General features: G+C 35.1%; 2 protein-coding genes across 2 annotated transcripts in view; one reads left to right on the forward strand and one right to left on the reverse strand.

Annotated features, from left to right (window-relative positions):
* LOC125649402 (uncharacterized) overlaps positions 1–3,544 on the reverse strand; it is a 91,456-nt gene extending 87,912 nt beyond the window's left edge. The window contains exons 1-2 of the mRNA XM_056164686.1: positions 3,462–3,544; positions 3,009–3,161 (exon numbers count right to left, since the gene is read on the reverse strand). Coding sequence (XP_056020661.1) covers positions 3,009–3,137 — 129 coding nt within the window. The 5' untranslated portion in view covers positions 3,138–3,161; positions 3,462–3,544. The remainder of the gene's footprint in view (positions 1–3,008; positions 3,162–3,461) is intronic.
* A 10,630-nt stretch (positions 3,545–14,174) lies between these two features.
* On the forward strand, positions 14,175–15,090 carry LOC125652650 (uncharacterized). Its single transcript, XM_048881992.2, has 2 exons — positions 14,175–14,370; positions 14,700–15,090. Exons 1-2 carry the CDS (start codon positions 14,314–14,316, stop codon positions 14,997–14,999), a joined length of 357 nt encoding a protein of 118 aa, XP_048737949.1. The 5' UTR covers positions 14,175–14,313; the 3' UTR covers positions 15,000–15,090.
* Positions 15,091–16,833: the final 1,743 nt, after the last annotated feature.

A 16,833-nucleotide genomic window follows, 5' to 3' on the forward strand; every position in this document is an offset into this window, starting at 1 on the left:
CACTCTAAGCTCTAGACCACCGTGGCGGTTTAAAATTGATGTATTAATTGGTTATTGATCTTACATAATAACTACCCAAAAGTTGATGTTTATCACGTTATTAGTTGATTGATATAATTTTGGTCAGAATATAATATTCAATTAAAAACAAAACAAAAACTGTGTTCTTGATTTTATATTATAGAAATAATCGGTTTTTCATCGAAAGTTCACAATGTCTTTGTGAAGAAACAAAAACTACCCTGTTTTAAGATTAGATACGGAAATACTTGGTGAGATATTCTAAGTAGAATACAAATTTATGCAAATCAGGTGACCGAATTAATGTAGATCACATACAATGGCGTTTACAAGACAGTCAATTCAGAGAAGCATGCGAATTTTGCTTTTGTTACTTTTGCAAATCAACTCAATTCCCATTACTTTTAAAATACTTTCATTGTTTCAAAGTGTCAAACTGGAGACAAAAGGCATTATGGGTCAGACTTTTTACAAGGGAAATACAAATTTTGAGGTCAATAATGTGACCCATTGTCTGTTCATATTTACCACGCATGAAAGCAGTAGAGGTTAAATTTTTCAATGAAAAATAGCGGTAAGGTTGTTTAACCCTTCGGTAGCAGGATAAAAAATCACACTGATTGCAGGAAGGGGCCTTCTAAGCCCGATAGTAGAAATTTTGATCATAATACCCCAAAATATATGGACAGACTGTTTTTATTTTATGTGTATGTAGCCTGAACCCTTTCCGACTTCTTACGATAAATTTGTGCAATATATTTCTTTCTGTCAAGAAAATATTGAAAATAAATGTCATATTGGTATTTTGACAATTTTCACAAAATAGAATTTTGCTCATTATCGTCGACTGAAATCGAAATAAATTTTATTATCCTATTTGTTATACACTGAACTCATTTTCCAGTTTATCATACATAACTTAATGAAATTATCATCCATCGTAACATTGTCTAATCTCTTGCTGTTCACGATATTTCTTTTATAACGCACTAATTGCAATACCGGGTCTTCGAGACCTAGACCCTTGCAGACCATGGTTCACGCAAGGTATGCTGCTATCCTGCCGATGTCGAGCATGTTCGTGAATACAACAACATGCAATCTCTTGGTTCTCCTTTTCATTGTATACAAACGGGCAATTTGATCTATAGAATCAACACCCCTGTTTGTCATGTTGTAAAAGTTGATTATTTCTGGCTTATTCTTTGGTAAAAGGCGAAGATAACGAACAGTGATCAATCTCATAAGCAATACAAAATAGATAGTTTAGCACACACCCAAACATTAGAGGTGGGATCAGGTGCCTAGGAGGAGTAAGCTTCCTCTCTCAGCCGGTCACACCCTTCTTGTGCCCTATAAATTGATCAGGTAAACGGCGTTATCCTTAGTCAAAATGAGTGTGCCACAAAAGGTGTAATAATCGGTATGAAACAATACAGACAGCATTTGACCCAATGATAGGTTGTATTGGCAAACTATATCGTTATAACGACCATAGAATTTGCGAAATGCTGACTTTAAACGCGACTGTTGAAACCCCTGTACCGTCAACTTGTTTGTCAGTAGATTGCCTCGATTTAAAAACTGACCATACGCAGAATAAGCTCTTGCCTATCGAATCAGTTGAGAGATATCAACACCATATGCAGGTAATAATGGAATATTGCAACATACGTTTTGCAGGTAGATACTGGAGAAACCCGCATCGGCCTTTGGAAAGCATAAGTAGTTAGGTTAATTCCTGGTCTGTACTAGTGTAGGAGAATTTTATTGAACTCATACCATAATGATCGGATAGGGGCAAATTTATCTCTAACCCTGTGTTCCTCTCTTGTCATCAAATCTTAAAACTGCCATCAAGTCTAAGAAATTAACGTTTGTGAGATAACGCACAACTAAGAACTGGAACCCCATATTCCTTACCCCACAACTGACTTGCATCTACCATGTTCTGTTTCAGATGATCAATTGTAATCAGTGTACCAATCAAGGCCCATATCTCTATATTGTCTGTTGGTCTCCATACATATTTAGTTGGTTTTTTTTTACCATCTTTCTTCTCCCTTCAGAATGTGTATGTTCAACTACAGTATCTATCATGCGCAGAGTAGTGAAAAGTTTGAACATTTCTGAATTGCTGCTGATATGATTGGTATTTATCAATGTTTGAACTGGCCCTCTGATCACATTACGCTGAGGAGTTTTGCATATGGTTGTCCACTCTTAACTGTACCATCTTTTTCAGTAAAGTGTGGATCGATTTTACATATTAACGTCAGATCCATTATTTGGGACAAAATCAGGATCGGATTCACTACTCTCACTGTAATGATCAGAATCTCTTTCAAGTTCATCATTTGAAATATCACCAAACGCCTCAAAAATGTTTCTCTGCATCCTTCTCGTGTAAAATGACTAGATAAATTTTAATCAAGCCATTTTATTACTTCATGAAATAACTTATTTTTAAGGGTCCAGGCCTTCAAGGCCCGACATTGCAATCAGAGGATGTTTAGAAATAAGTGTGTATATTTTCAGTTGTAAATATTGTTTTGGCAAAATGACATTATCATTACCTTTCTGGTGTATATTTAGGAGAATACATAAAGGACCAAGTCATAATTGTCCCGAATAAAAAAGTTTAAGCGATTTTGCAGTTCGTCGGGCCTCTGAGGCCCTATGATGCTACCGAAGGGTTAATATTTGACCACCAAAATTAAAAAAATTAAAGGGTCTGATTTGTAATGAAGACACGGTTGAAAATGGGATCTCCAATTCCTCTTAGAAAGGTAGTTCGGGCAACCTACTGTAAAAATCTTCCGGAACTTAAATTTTATCGTCAAATGGATTTTCGGACAAAAAAAAGCTAAAATTTGAAGCATGGTTGAAAATTAACTTTGATGCAATAAGACTACGTTAACTCGCAGTTATAAATTTCTCCTGCATTCAATATCATTCAATTAATTATCAGTACATATTTTTCTTACCTTTAGAGTGTCGTTATCCGCATGATCCCGGTATGTCGCAAAACTCAAACATCCGCCATAGAAAACTGCTGTATCTTTGGCCGCACAGAATCCAACAAGAAGCAGCAACAACACAAATGGTGGTGACATTGTCACACGAAACACGTGGGGAATCTGGAATAGAAAACAAATGATTAAAAGAAGATAAAATTTATTATCACTTCCTAATGACTTTAAAACAAATTAAATGACATATAACTATTTTGTTTAACATATTGTCGTGCTAAATATGTTTGAAGTATAAATGAAGTTATTGTCTTCTATAGATTGCGCTGTATATTCGATTCATTACAGAGGATGTTACTATCTCGCTGAATATGTACCGATTTTAATTTTTTTTTTCCAGAATCGAGATATTAATTGTTGATAGCATGCTTTTTGACACACATTTATAGAATGACTCTCGGTACATACCGCGTGTTTCTACGTGTTCTGCTACAAATCTCTCTGGCGATGTTTCTCTGATGAATTATTTTTGGTAATATGATATCTTTTGGAACATATCCACTGTTATTTATACTTGGATATCAATTTCTTATAGATAATTTAATTGATTATTATCGAATTATTGTATATATAGGATTTAAAGTTACATCATGTAATAATCCTCATAGGTGTTCCCCGTCATGTTTCTAGACATAGTCCAAATTTAAAGTAAATATATTTTAAAGACTTTAAAACATTTATTCTCAAATTCCTTGGGTTCTTCAATAATGGACTGTGGGGTTTGAAATTCTTATCCTCGGCGTATCACTGTTAGGTGGTATATTGGTTAGAGTTAATTCATAGTTTAATATCGTAATCAATTCAACACACTTGTGCTGAATATAGACAAGTCAAGAGAGGTCTTTTGGATTAAATGACTGTTGCATTTTTTTGTTTTTATGTCCCGACGAACCTTGGTAAGAATTTAGTCCAACAGAAAATGTGTCTATTCATTTATGAAGATTTGAAAAGTAAACAGATACAATAAAATAATCAATTTAGGTCATTAGAATTAAGTCTATAAATAGCAAAAAGTGTTGTTGTTTTTTTAATCAGAACGTTTTTAACAAGTGGAAAAAAGATTTCGGTTAACTCAGTAATTAAAGTTGAAATAAACTTTTAGATTTGTAGAGTAAACTTTATTGGCTTTACACATTTGGGAAGAATAAATATTGATCCTCCTATTTTTCTGATTTCACCTGCTACTTCTAATTTTATTGAGAACCCTAGGATTAGGTGTTTAGGAAACGTTAGTACCCCCCCCCTCCCACTATAAAGTACGACTTAACAAATTCAAAAGCATCAAAACGAATGACTTTTCAACACTTTACATGAACATTCCTCACGATAAATCAAAGACTAGTTTTTTGAAATCATAGACAGCTACGTCTTCAACAAAAACGGAAAAAAGGAAATATTCGTTTCCAAAAAATAACGTTCTTAAACGCAACTCAGATTTCACGCTTAAGTGAAATAAAAAATATGCTGGAGTTTCTCATTGACAATATCTTCGTAGTCTTTGATTATCAGGTCTTCCAACAGTCTGTTGGAATTCCCATGGGCCAAATTGTGCCCCTTTCTTAGCTGACCTGGGGTTTTTTTTTATATTCTTATGAATCAGAGTTTATTGAAAAGCTTCTACACGAGAAGAAAAAATATCTTGTTGTGGCCTTCAACTCGACAATTAGATATATCGACGACGTTTTATCTATCAACAATAATCATTTTCATTCATATATCGATTCGATATATCCCTGTTAACTCGAGATAAAAACACTACAGGGTCTTCCACATCTGCTTCGTACTTAGATATTTTATAAAAAATGGAAATTAACGGCAAACCAGCAACACAACTTTATGACAATAGGGATGTTTACAGCTACTTCTTCGTCAACTTCCCATATTTATGTAGCAATATTCCATTATCATCTGCATATAGTGTATATATCTTTCATCTGATTCGATACGCAAGAGCTTGTTTTGCGTATAGTCAGTTTTTAAATCGAGGCAGGCTACTGACAAACAAGTAGATGAAAGGTGAAGACAACGAACAGTGATCAATCTCATAACTCCTATAAGCAATACAAAATAGATAGTTGGGCAAACACGGACCCCTGGACACACCAGAGGTGGGATCAGGTGCCTAGGAGGAGTAAGCATCCCCTGTTGACCAGTCACACCCGCCGTGAGCCCTATATCTTGATCAGGTAAACGGAGTTATCCGCAGTCAAAATCAGTGTGCCAAGAACGGCTTAACAATCGGTATGAAATACGTCAGACAGCATTTGACCCAATGCGAGGATGTATTGACGAACTAGATCATTAAAACGACCATAGAATTTGCGAAATGCTGACTTCAATCGAGACTGTTAAAACCCCTGTACCATTAACTTGTTTGTCAGTAGCTTACCTCGATTTAAAAACTGACTATACGCAGAATAAGCTCTTGCATATCGAATCAGTTGAGATATATAAACACCATATGCAGGTGATAATGGAATATTGCTACATAAATATGGAAAGTTGACGATGGAGAAGCTGAAATAATGCCGTTTGTCATACAGTTGAGTTGTCAGTTTGCCGTTAATGTTTACTTTCAATAAAATATCTAAGTATGAAGCAGAAGTGGACGACTCTGTGGTGTCCTTTATTTCGAGCTCACAGGGAGATATCAAATCGACATATGAATGAAAGCTATTATTGTTAATAGACAAAACGTCGTCGATATATCTAAATGTCGAATTGAAGGCCACAGCGAGAGATTTTTTCTTCTCGCGTAGAAGTTTTTGAATAAATTCTGCTTCATATGAATATAGAAACAGGTCAGCTAACAAAGGAGCACAATTCGTGCCCATGGGAATTCCAACAGACTGTTGGAAGACCTGATCACCAAAGACCACGAAGATATTGTCAATGAGGAACTCTAGCATATTTTTTATTTCAACTTCAGAGTACGTGTGCGTGGAATCAGGATGGTGTTTAACAAAGTGTGTTTTTGAATGACTGATCACTAGATATGAATATTTCCGTTTTCCGTTTTTGTTGAAGAAGCAACTGTCTATGATGCCAAAAAGTCTAGTCTTTAATTTATCGTGAGGAATGGTCGTGTATAGTGTTGAAAAGTCATAGGTTTTAATATTATTGATTTGGGGGAAATTCTGCGATTTTAAGTTTACTAGAAGTTCTTTAGAATTTTTTAGAATCCACATTTGATTAACACCACTTCTGGCATATGTAGTCGCACAGTAAGTTTGAAGTTTCTCCTCCACAGCTGTTAATATTTTCGTGAGGAGCAAAGATAGGGGCTTGGTAGAACACTTACTGGATCCAGCAATATATCTTTGTAAGGGTTTTTATGTAGTTTAGGAATCCAGTATAGGTACGGTAACTCATATTCATTCGACCCATTGACTGGGATATTAAAGGTGTCTAAAACTGAAGCATGGTTTTGAAGAATTTCATCTTTTGAAAGGGCAGTTGGAGTATAAGTATGATTACCAAAAGTGGAATTAATGCCAAGTTTAAAATACAGTTGTAATAATGAGCCTTACAAAGACAATGTTGTTACTAGCTTTGTGAGCTGGAACTAAAACATATTCCTCATGTAACCTATTAAATTCTTTTATCACTTCTGGTTTACTAAACACAGAAGGATAGATGGTACGTACTTTTGTTTTTATGTGTCTAATGCGGGATTTTAATATCCCTCTTATGCTTTTAACCCATTCTGACAATGTATCAAGTTCTTCTTTTTCATATTTAGCCCATCGTCTGGCATAATCTTCGACAGAATTCATAATAGAGATAAAGTTCTATCGCCAATTAAACGACCGAGGTTCTCTGTATTTAGGACCTTTTAGAATAAGTGATTTGAGGTCCTCATTTTCAACTATATCAACATCACCAGTAATGACATGTCCAGCTGGACTATAGTTGAAAGAAGATGAAGAACAAGAACATACTGGTGGATTACGTATAAGATGGTCTATATCTAGGCACTGCAAAGTTTGTTTATAATTAAAAAGTTTGGATGCAATAGTAGAAGTATAGCTGTAAGAAATACAGGGTGTAGACTTGAACTTGAAATAAGTTGGAATACACGACTGAACCCTTTTATGACGAAGAATGTTGCTGATGTTGACGGCATCTATTCCTTTGTTTGTAAATTTGAGCTTAAGGAACTGGCGGCATGATTTGGAAGGAATATCTTCCATGGTCCGTGCTGGTTTATAGAGCCTGTGGTAGGCAACATCCATAATCATAGAGTTCAGTCTATAATCTGGCATAAAACTAATATAATTCCCAAATACTTATGATGCAATCTAATTTGGGAATAGATATTGTTTTTTACTTCATCCAATCATATTTGATAACGCTGCTATCTTTCTGTGTCTTGTTCATAGACAGCGAGACTTGGGTGACGTCCATATTGGCATAGGAAAAGGTTGAAGATAAAGGAAATGTAATTAATACATTTCTGAATTTGACATCAGTAAAAGTCTTGGATGGACGCAATTATTTTGTGATCATACGTATTCATTGATTTATTCTGTCATGTACCATGATTCAACTTCTTCATGAAAAAATATATTGATAATTATTTCATTATTCACAAATAACTTTTTTGAGACACTAGCTAAACTGGGCCATTAACTCCACAGATTTGCCTGCTAGATGCCATTATGATATTTTTCTAGCCCGTAAGTAAAAAATAGACGTACATGTAAGCATAAACATTGAAGGCATGATTCATCATGGCGAATTTAAAACACATGAAGGTGAATTGAAAGACTTGTAATAGTTGACAGACACAAAGCAGACTGAATTGCAAGGAAAAAACTAGAAGCTAGTAGTTACATTGGATCAATGCTTTTTTATAAAGTGAGTATTCAAATTAATTTGATTTTTAATTTTGTTTCTATTTCTAAATGAAATATTTCATATTACAATTTCTGTGTATCCTTTGAAATGGCTTAGAATATTTAAATTTTCAGCGGCCGATTTGATGGTTTGCATCAAAATTATCTTGTAAGGAAGTAATAAAACTCTCGTAACGATCTGCATAGATAGATTCAAACACCAGATAAAGAGATCCCCTTATGAGTCATATAGACTATGAACACTTCCCGACAATAACTGAGATTACTGTCCTTTAAAAATGGCATCAGCTGCTTCAAAGTTTCTTTACTCTTAATTTTGCAAAAATAACTTTCAATTTGATATCACAAGATGATTACACTCCAGCTGTGAATTATCTGCCATTAGAATTTTTTTAACTGTAGTTGCACGATAAAAAGAATACTCATACCAGTGCGTCCTAGCTTCTGCTACTTCGCCTGCAGCTGGACCTCTCGATATACAACCAACCAAGAAACAATCAAATCTTAAAGCCTGGATTTTATCGTCTTGTAAATTGAAAGCAAAAAAACAATGAAGCAGCTGATGACATCTTTAAAGAACAACGATATATGTTACTGTTGACTTGTAAACAGCGCCAAATTAATATAATTCCAATGCTATTTGTTACAATTGTTTTGATTGGACAAAAATAAAGCTGAACAAGAGTTTATACATCAATAAATCCGAAAACGCGATGTATTCATACACGCCTGAAAACAAATAACATAGTGCGGGGAAACTATTCAAATTTTTGCAATTGTTAATAAAGTGAATGAATTGGAATTATAAGAATCAAACATTCTTTTTGAAGAATTTATCGATGTGTAGACTCCGTACATTTTATTCACAAACTTAACATAAAAGTAATTTGCACTTTTATTCAGTTTGTGAGTAAAATGTCCGGAGTTTACACATCGATAAATTCTTCAAAAAGAATGTTTAATCCTATAATAAACGCAAATAATTGAAGATATGATTAATTATTTGAAGATATTACTAATTCAATTATTGCGCGCAATCCAATCAATTATTGCTCTCAGCAATTGAATTGATACGCGCATCAAAATGGTGGAATTATTACTAGCAAAATTTAATTTAGAGCATAGTATAAATGATTTAATGGTATGCTGAATTAAAGATATTTCTTATCAAATAATTGTTCCCTCTCTACAAGAATCATTGAGCGCATTAATTGAATTGATGCGCGCAATGCTTCAATTGAAGGGATTAATTTAATTATTGCGTGCATTAATTCAATTATTATGCGCATTAATTGAATTGATGTGCACATTAATTGAATGGATGCGCATAACAATTGAATCATTGCTCTCTTGAACTGAATTATACACCGTGACCAAACGTCATTTGGATACAACCATTCCTACGCAGGATACAATCGTGTTTTTAACGCAGAGTACAACCAACCCTTACGGCAATTTACTATGGAGAGTGTAGATGTCAGTGAGGAGGGGAGAGAAAGTGTCCCATATTTTTCTTTATATAGATAATTCTTAAGAATTATATAGCCTATCAGGTGACGCAATGAATTCTGGTTTGAATGATATATAGCATCCCGTCAGGTCCCCTTCACTTCAACACAGTTAGAAAATTTCGTGTCAATTGGTCTCGGTCGTTCGTTTTCTTCATTTTGTTAGAAATCAGAAAAACCCATCTAAACTCAAATGTTAAAAGACAACATCATTAGAAATGTACATCATAAACGTCAGGAAGAAAGTTTTACAATTAAGACTATTATTAATGATAATCAAAAAATAACTCTGGTAAAACCATTCTATGAAAGTATATAACGTAGGATACAACCATTCCTAATATATAACAATTTGCAACGATGTATGATTTTAATGTCTTTTGTGGTGCCGTTTGGTGTTTTCGTTGTGTCTTTAAAATTTCCATTCTTATAACTGTTACAAAGGGGAGAGAAATTTCAAGTTTTAGGACTGCAATCCATGTCACCATTTTTAATAGCATGTAAACCACATGGGCCACGCTCGTTGTATTATTACTGCAAAAATGAATATTAATTCTTCTATCTGAGGGGTCCCGCGGGGATCCGGGTTAGAATAGGTCCTAAGTATCCCTTGCTTGTCGTAAGAGACGACTAAATGGTCCGGTACCTCTGATGACACCGCAAAAACCGAGGTCCCGTGTCACAGCAGGTGTGGAACGATAAAGATCCCTCTCTGCTCAAAGGCCGTAAACCTCGAGCATAGGCCTATATTATGCAGACCTTCACCGGCAATGGTGACGTCTACATGAGTGAAAAATTCTCGAGTGTTCCACAGTTAAACAATATACAATCAATCTATCAGTAGATTGATTGTTTTACGTGCTCCATCACCAAACGCTCGGCATTTAGAAGTGAGAATCACGGCTCTTTCGGATATAACCTTAAAAACGGAGGTCCCGCATTGTGGTAGGCGTTGGCACGATAACGAACCCTAACTGCTACGGCCCTGAGCGCTAAGCATAGGTCTAAATTAGCGGTACTTCATTTACAGCTGGTTACGTCTCAGTATGAAGGGTGAAGATAACGAACAGTGATCAATATCATGAATCCTATAAGATTTACAAAGGAGAGTTGGACAAACACGAATCCCTGGATATTCCAGAGGTGGGATCAGGTACCAAGGAGGAGTAAGTATCCTCTGTCGACCGGTCACACCCACTGTTAGCCCTATAACGGAGTTACCCGTAGTCAAAATCAGCGTGTAAAGAACGGCTTAACAATCGGCATGAAATATGTCAGACAGCACTGGACCCAATGATAGGTTGTATTCGCAAACTAGATCGATATAACAGCCATAGAATTTGCGAAATGCTGATTTTAAACGAGACTGTTGGAACCTCTGCACCCTCAACTTGTTTGTCAGTAGCCTACTTCGATTTAAACACTGACCATATGCAGAACAAGCTCTTAAGTATCGAATCAGTTGAGAGATGTAAACACCATATGCAGGTGATAATGGAATATGGGAAGTTGACGATGAAGAAGTTGAAATCATCCCGTTTGTCATAAAGTTGAGTTGTTAGTTTGCCGTTGATATCTACTTTCAATAAAATATCTGAGTATGAAACAGAAGTGGACGACTCTGTGATAGCTTTTATTTCGAGTTCACTTGGATATATTGAATCGACATAACAATGAAAATTATTTTTGTTATTAGATAATACATCGTCGATATATCTAAATGTCGAATTGAAGGCCACAGCGAGAGATTTTTTCTTCTTAAGTAGAAGTTTTTGAATAAATTCTGCTTCATATGAATATAGAAACAAGTCAGCTAACAAAGGAGCACAATTCGTGCCCATGGGAATTCCAACAGACTGTTGGAAGACCTGATCACCAAAGACCACGAGGATATTGTCAATAAGGAACTCCAGCATATTTTTTTTTCAACTTCAGAGTACTTGTGCGTGGAATCAGAGTGGCGTTTAACAAAGTAATTTTTTGGATGACTGATCACTAGATAGGAATATTTTTGTTGAAGAAGCAACTGTCTCTGATGACAAACAGTCTAGTCTCTAATTTATCATGAGGAATGGTCGTGTAAAGAGATGAAAAGTCATACGTTTTGATGTTGTTGATTTGAGAAAAGTTTTGTGATTTCAAGTTTACTAATTGAAAAAATTCTCGTAGGGACGTATAACAATCAGTTAGCGCTGAGGGCTGTAGCAGTAATACGTAGTTTGTCGGGGAAAATTGCTTGAGTATAAGCAGTTTTTGTTCACATAATATGTCCGCTGGCATCTTTCTACACTTCAAAACATAAAACATAAAACGATTGTGATTTCAGACACGGTACTGATATCTCTGTAGCAGTTTTCAGCTGAGAAATTTGGAGAGTATTTATAGTTCCTAAAATATAATTCAACAGTTCCTAAATTATAATTCAACAGTTCCTAAAATATAATTCAACAACGCTGACTTCTCTGACTTTGTTTACGATTTTCGCTTTGGTGGGGATGTCTTTATATGGTGATTTAACTGACCTCTATAACTTGATATAAAACGAATTTGCCAAATGACATTTACCTTAGTGAGGGTTTTCGTTCTGACGTTTATGGTATATATTTGTAATGATGTTGTCTTTTCACTGATGTAACTGAATTTTAGGTGGGTTTTTCTGTTTTTTAAAAATGTGAAGAAAATGAGCGACTGAGACCAATTTACACGAAATTTTCTAACTGTGTTGAAGTGTAGGGTATCTGACGGGATGCTATATATCATTCAAACCAGAATTTATTGCGTCACCTGACAGGCAATATTATTTTTAAGAATCATCTGTATAAAGGAAAATATAGACCACTTTTTATCCCCTCCTCAAGGACATCTACACTCTCCACAGTAAATTGCCGTTGGGTTGGTTGTACTCTGCGTTAAAAACACGATTGTATCCTGCGTAGGAATGGTTGGCCATGGTTTTATAGCGCGCATCAATTCAATTGTTCATATCATTTGAAGAGAGCAACAATTCAATCATAGCGTCCATCAATTTTGCAGAATGATTAATGCTATCAACAATTCAATTAATGCACACAATAATTTAGATTTGAAAATATCATTAATTATTTGAAGGTATCTTTAATTGAATTGCTGCGTACATTAAATGAATTGAATTCAGATGAATAAAGATGTTTTTAATTATTTGAATTTACGTTGATTTGGCGCTCCATACTGTTGAAAGGTGTTCCTAGACTGCATAGCTCATGACCAGCACCAGTTTACCTAATGTTTGAATCTAGACGCTTTGTTGCTTCCACATTAATACGCTGAAATTCTAATAATGCATGAATATTTTATTGTTGTTACAGCTAAACTTTGTTGTTTCCAAGAGATTCAACAAATAGTTTTAGCTAGTATCTTAATTTGTACTCCAATTTTAATTAGATTGTGTTTGGCCAAGTTTCACTTGAAATTCGCTGTCATTGGGTCGTCCAGTATTATTAGTTACACAGTTAGTTATTGACAGGTCACTAACTAACTGTGTAACGAATTTATCACGTCAAAGACCTCTAACTGTATATGTGGGGGTCTATATCATACAACTTATCTCTTCGCCAATTTTGTCACGGCTGCAAGTCAAATCCGACAATAAATAATACGGATTTTTCTCGCATGATACGGGTTTTTTTTTTTACGGTGTCATGTGACCAAGATCTGACCAATTAGATTTCAACAATTTTGTCTGAGGCTAGTCTGGATCATCCCGACGTTTGTGGGTGTATACACAAACGTCGGGATAATCCAGACTAGTCTGAGACGTGATAAAATAAATGTTCGAATTAAATTCTGTACTACTAAAACTCTGAGTATAATCGAAGTAGATATTATACACCGTTGATTAGATATAAGTATTTTGTTGAATGTAAAGTATTCAATGAAACAACTCAGACATTTATATAATGTTTAACTTTCAAAAAGTATCAGAAATGTTAAAATAAACAATTTGTACTTACTGAAATATTTCAGTAAAACCATACTTCTAGTTATGATTTGATCGCACGCAAAATAAAAAAGGCTATATTGGAAAGAAGTAGATACATTATAATACAAAAGTACGGACACAGCAGAGGTGGGATCAGGTGTCTAGATGTAATAAGCATCCCCCGTCGACCGGTCACACCCGCCGTGAGCCCTCTATTTTGATCAGGAAAACGGAGTAATCCTTAGTGAAAATCATTATGAAAAAAACGACCTCACAGTTGGAATGAAGCAAGTCAGACAGCATTCGACATAACGACAGGTACTCGAAAATAACATTATCATAAGATTATTATAACGACCATAGAGTTTGCGAAATGTCGACTCCAAACGAGACAGTTGAAACTCATTGTGGCATCAACTATTATGAGTTTTTTAAAAAAAATCCTCAAAAAGTATAGAAGAAACCAACATTCACGTGACTTTTTACTTCAAATACACCTAGTTGTGCATCTACATACAGTGTATATTCGTTATTTCATGCGATTTAAAGGAACGTATAACCATCTGGTGTACGAGTACATAATAATCATTATTGATTATACTATAAACATAAAAAGAACTTTAATTAAAAATTATTCAATATACATGTATATCTTTGTAGTTAAAGATGCAACGTCATTTATGTGTGGTGAAATAATCGCTTGTAAACATGCATGAAGAAACTAGTGGTCTCTCAATGATAGTTAGATTAATTTCATGCTTTTTTCTCCTTCTGTTTTTTTTTTTATTGTAAAAAGAAAATCCAGAAAATTAATGAGGACTCAGTTTTAATCTCATTGTTTTATTGCCATTACTTGTACAACTTCCTCCATGCACCGAGTCTTCCCTCGTGACGTGATGCATTCTTACCATATATATAAGGAGGACTGTTCGTAAATGTTTATCACTATACCACATCTACTTCATCCAAGTCACGAAGATCGAGAAGTTAAGGTAAGATGACATATGTATTTCATTTTCTAAATTTGAAAAGATCGCTTCTGACATTATATATAGTAAGGATGATGTACGTAGTGATTAGCTAAACCGCATTTACTTCCCAGGAATGTATTGACAAAATGTATAGTATCAATGGTTTATTAATGGTTGGTTTTTCCAGTCTTTTGTTTGAAATTGTTTCGGTGCTATTTTTACTCATGGACACAAAATTGGAAGTCCCTACTGCTTATAGTAAAGTAGAATATATAGATATTCTTTAAAAAAAATCTCGAGCAAAAGTCTTTACATTTCATATATCGTATCTTTTATCAATATCTTTCCAGAAAATGCTGCGTTTAATCGTTGTGATTGCTGTTACCATCACTATCACTTTAAGCTACTCAATAGAAAATAGACTGATCTCTGCTGCTCATCCCAGTTTCTTTCCGATTATTGGCGATGGCAATAGAAGACGCAGGGGAATTGAGGAAAATGACTTGCCCCGCCCAATAAGTAAAAAACCACCTGCCACTTTTGATAGTTCCTTCGATATTTTGGGACACAGAAGACGCAGGATGGTTGATGAAAATGACGCCGGTATAATTCAGAAAGATGCTGCATTTCCAGTTATGGCTATACCCTAGATTTCGATGAATCTGGACCTTAAAGATCATGAACAATTGATTAACAGGTCATATCATTCTTAGTCGTGATGTAATATAGTATGTAATTCAATTGTTGTACTGTTTGTTTTTCAATATAATATCAAATTTTACTGGAAAGAGTATGTGGGGAAATAATGGTATTTATCATATGATGGAATAATCCCATTCTTTCCAATTGGCTTCAGTCCAACAACTGAGGAAAGTTCAACTGCATGAGCCTTCGAAGTGAATACATGTATAATATTTGTTTTCTCCTGCGGACCCAAAATAAATTGGGGAATTTCACAATCCATACGATTGATAATTATCTTTAACTCGCTCAAAGAAAACTCTCGTCTCTACTCACTTTCAACTATCCTGCACTATGATTTCAGCATTTTGCAAATTCTATAGTCGTTATAACAATCTAGTTTCCCAATGCAACCTGTCATTGAGTCAAATGCTGTGTGACCTGTATCATACAAATTGTATTGAAATTGACTGTGGATTATAATGAATACAACATTTAGAGTTGGGCAAACAAGGACCCTGGACATACCAGAGGTGGGATCAGGTGCCTAGGAGGGATAAGCATCCCCTGTCGCACCAGCCGCGAGTCCCATCTCTCGATCAGATAAACAGAATAAAATGCAGTCAAATTCGGTGTGAAAAGAATGACCTAACAATTGGTATGAAACACATCAGACAGCATCAATTAAATGACAGGTTGTATTGACGAATTAGATCGTTATTATGATTATAGAATTTGTGAAATGCTGACATTAAAGAGGACGGCTACATCCCATAAAATTGATTGGCAATGAAAAGTGGAGGACATGTTCAACATTATTTGAAATTGAAAACTTTTATATTTACTTTATTTTGTCAAGAATTGCAGTTTTAGTAGAAAGTAGTCTCAAAAGAATTTAAAATCCCTGCTGCGCTTGAACCCGCGATCTACAGTTCAGCAGTCGACACACTAACCTATTGTGCTACTCAGCTATGCAATTAAATCGAAAAAGAATAGACAAATATTGCTGTTATTTATATTTTAATCCACGTTTTAAAAGGAAGTCAGCCATTATGACGATGTAGTACAACTCCTTAAATGAGACTGTTGAAACCCCTGTAATATCAATTTGTTTGTCAGTAGACTGTTGAAACCCCTGTAACATCAATTTGTTTGTCAGTAGACTGTTGAAACCCCTGTAACATCAATTTGTTTGTCAGTAGCCTATTGAAACCCCTGTAACATCAATTTGTTTGTCAGTAGACTGTTGAAACCCCTGTAACATCAATTTGTTTGTCAGTAGCCTGTTGAAACCCATGTAACATCAATTTGTTTGTCAGTAGCCTGTTGAAACCCATGTAACATCAATTTGTATGTCAGTAGCCTGTTGAAACCCCTATAACATCAATTTGTTTGTCAGTAGACCGTTGAAACCCCTGTAACATCAATTTGTTTGTCAGTAGCCTGTTGAAACCCCTGTAACATCAAGTTGTTTGTCAGTAGCCAGTTGAAACCCCTGTAACATCAATTTGTATGTCAGTAGACTGTTGAAACCCCTGTAACATCAATTTGTTTGTCAGTAGACTGTTGAAACCCCTGTAACATCAATTTGTTTGTCAGTAGCCTGTTGAAACCCCTGTAACATCAAGTTGTTTGTCAGTAGCCAGTTGAAACCCCTGTAACATCAATTTGTTTGTCAGTAGCCTGTTGAAACTCTTGTAACATCAATTTGTTTGTCAGTAGCCTGTTGAAACCCCTGTAACATCAAGTTGTTTGTCCGTAGACTGTTGAAAACCCTGTAACATCAATTTGTTTGTCAGTAGC

This window comes from Ostrea edulis, chromosome 5 (assembly GCF_947568905.1).
Source record: "Ostrea edulis chromosome 5, xbOstEdul1.1, whole genome shotgun sequence".
NCBI classification, from domain to species: domain Eukaryota; kingdom Metazoa; phylum Mollusca; class Bivalvia; order Ostreida; family Ostreidae; genus Ostrea; species Ostrea edulis.

Bases quoted from the DNA above. Each gene is read 5' to 3' on its own strand.
- LOC125652650 (XM_048881992.2), top strand. From the start codon at position 14,314: ATGTTTATCACTATACCACATCTACTTCATCCAAGTCACGAAGATCGA. The intron at 14,371-14,699 runs GTAAGATGACAT...ATATCTTTCCAG, and splicing joins ACGAAGATCGAGAAGTTAAG to AAAATGCTGCGTTTAATCGT.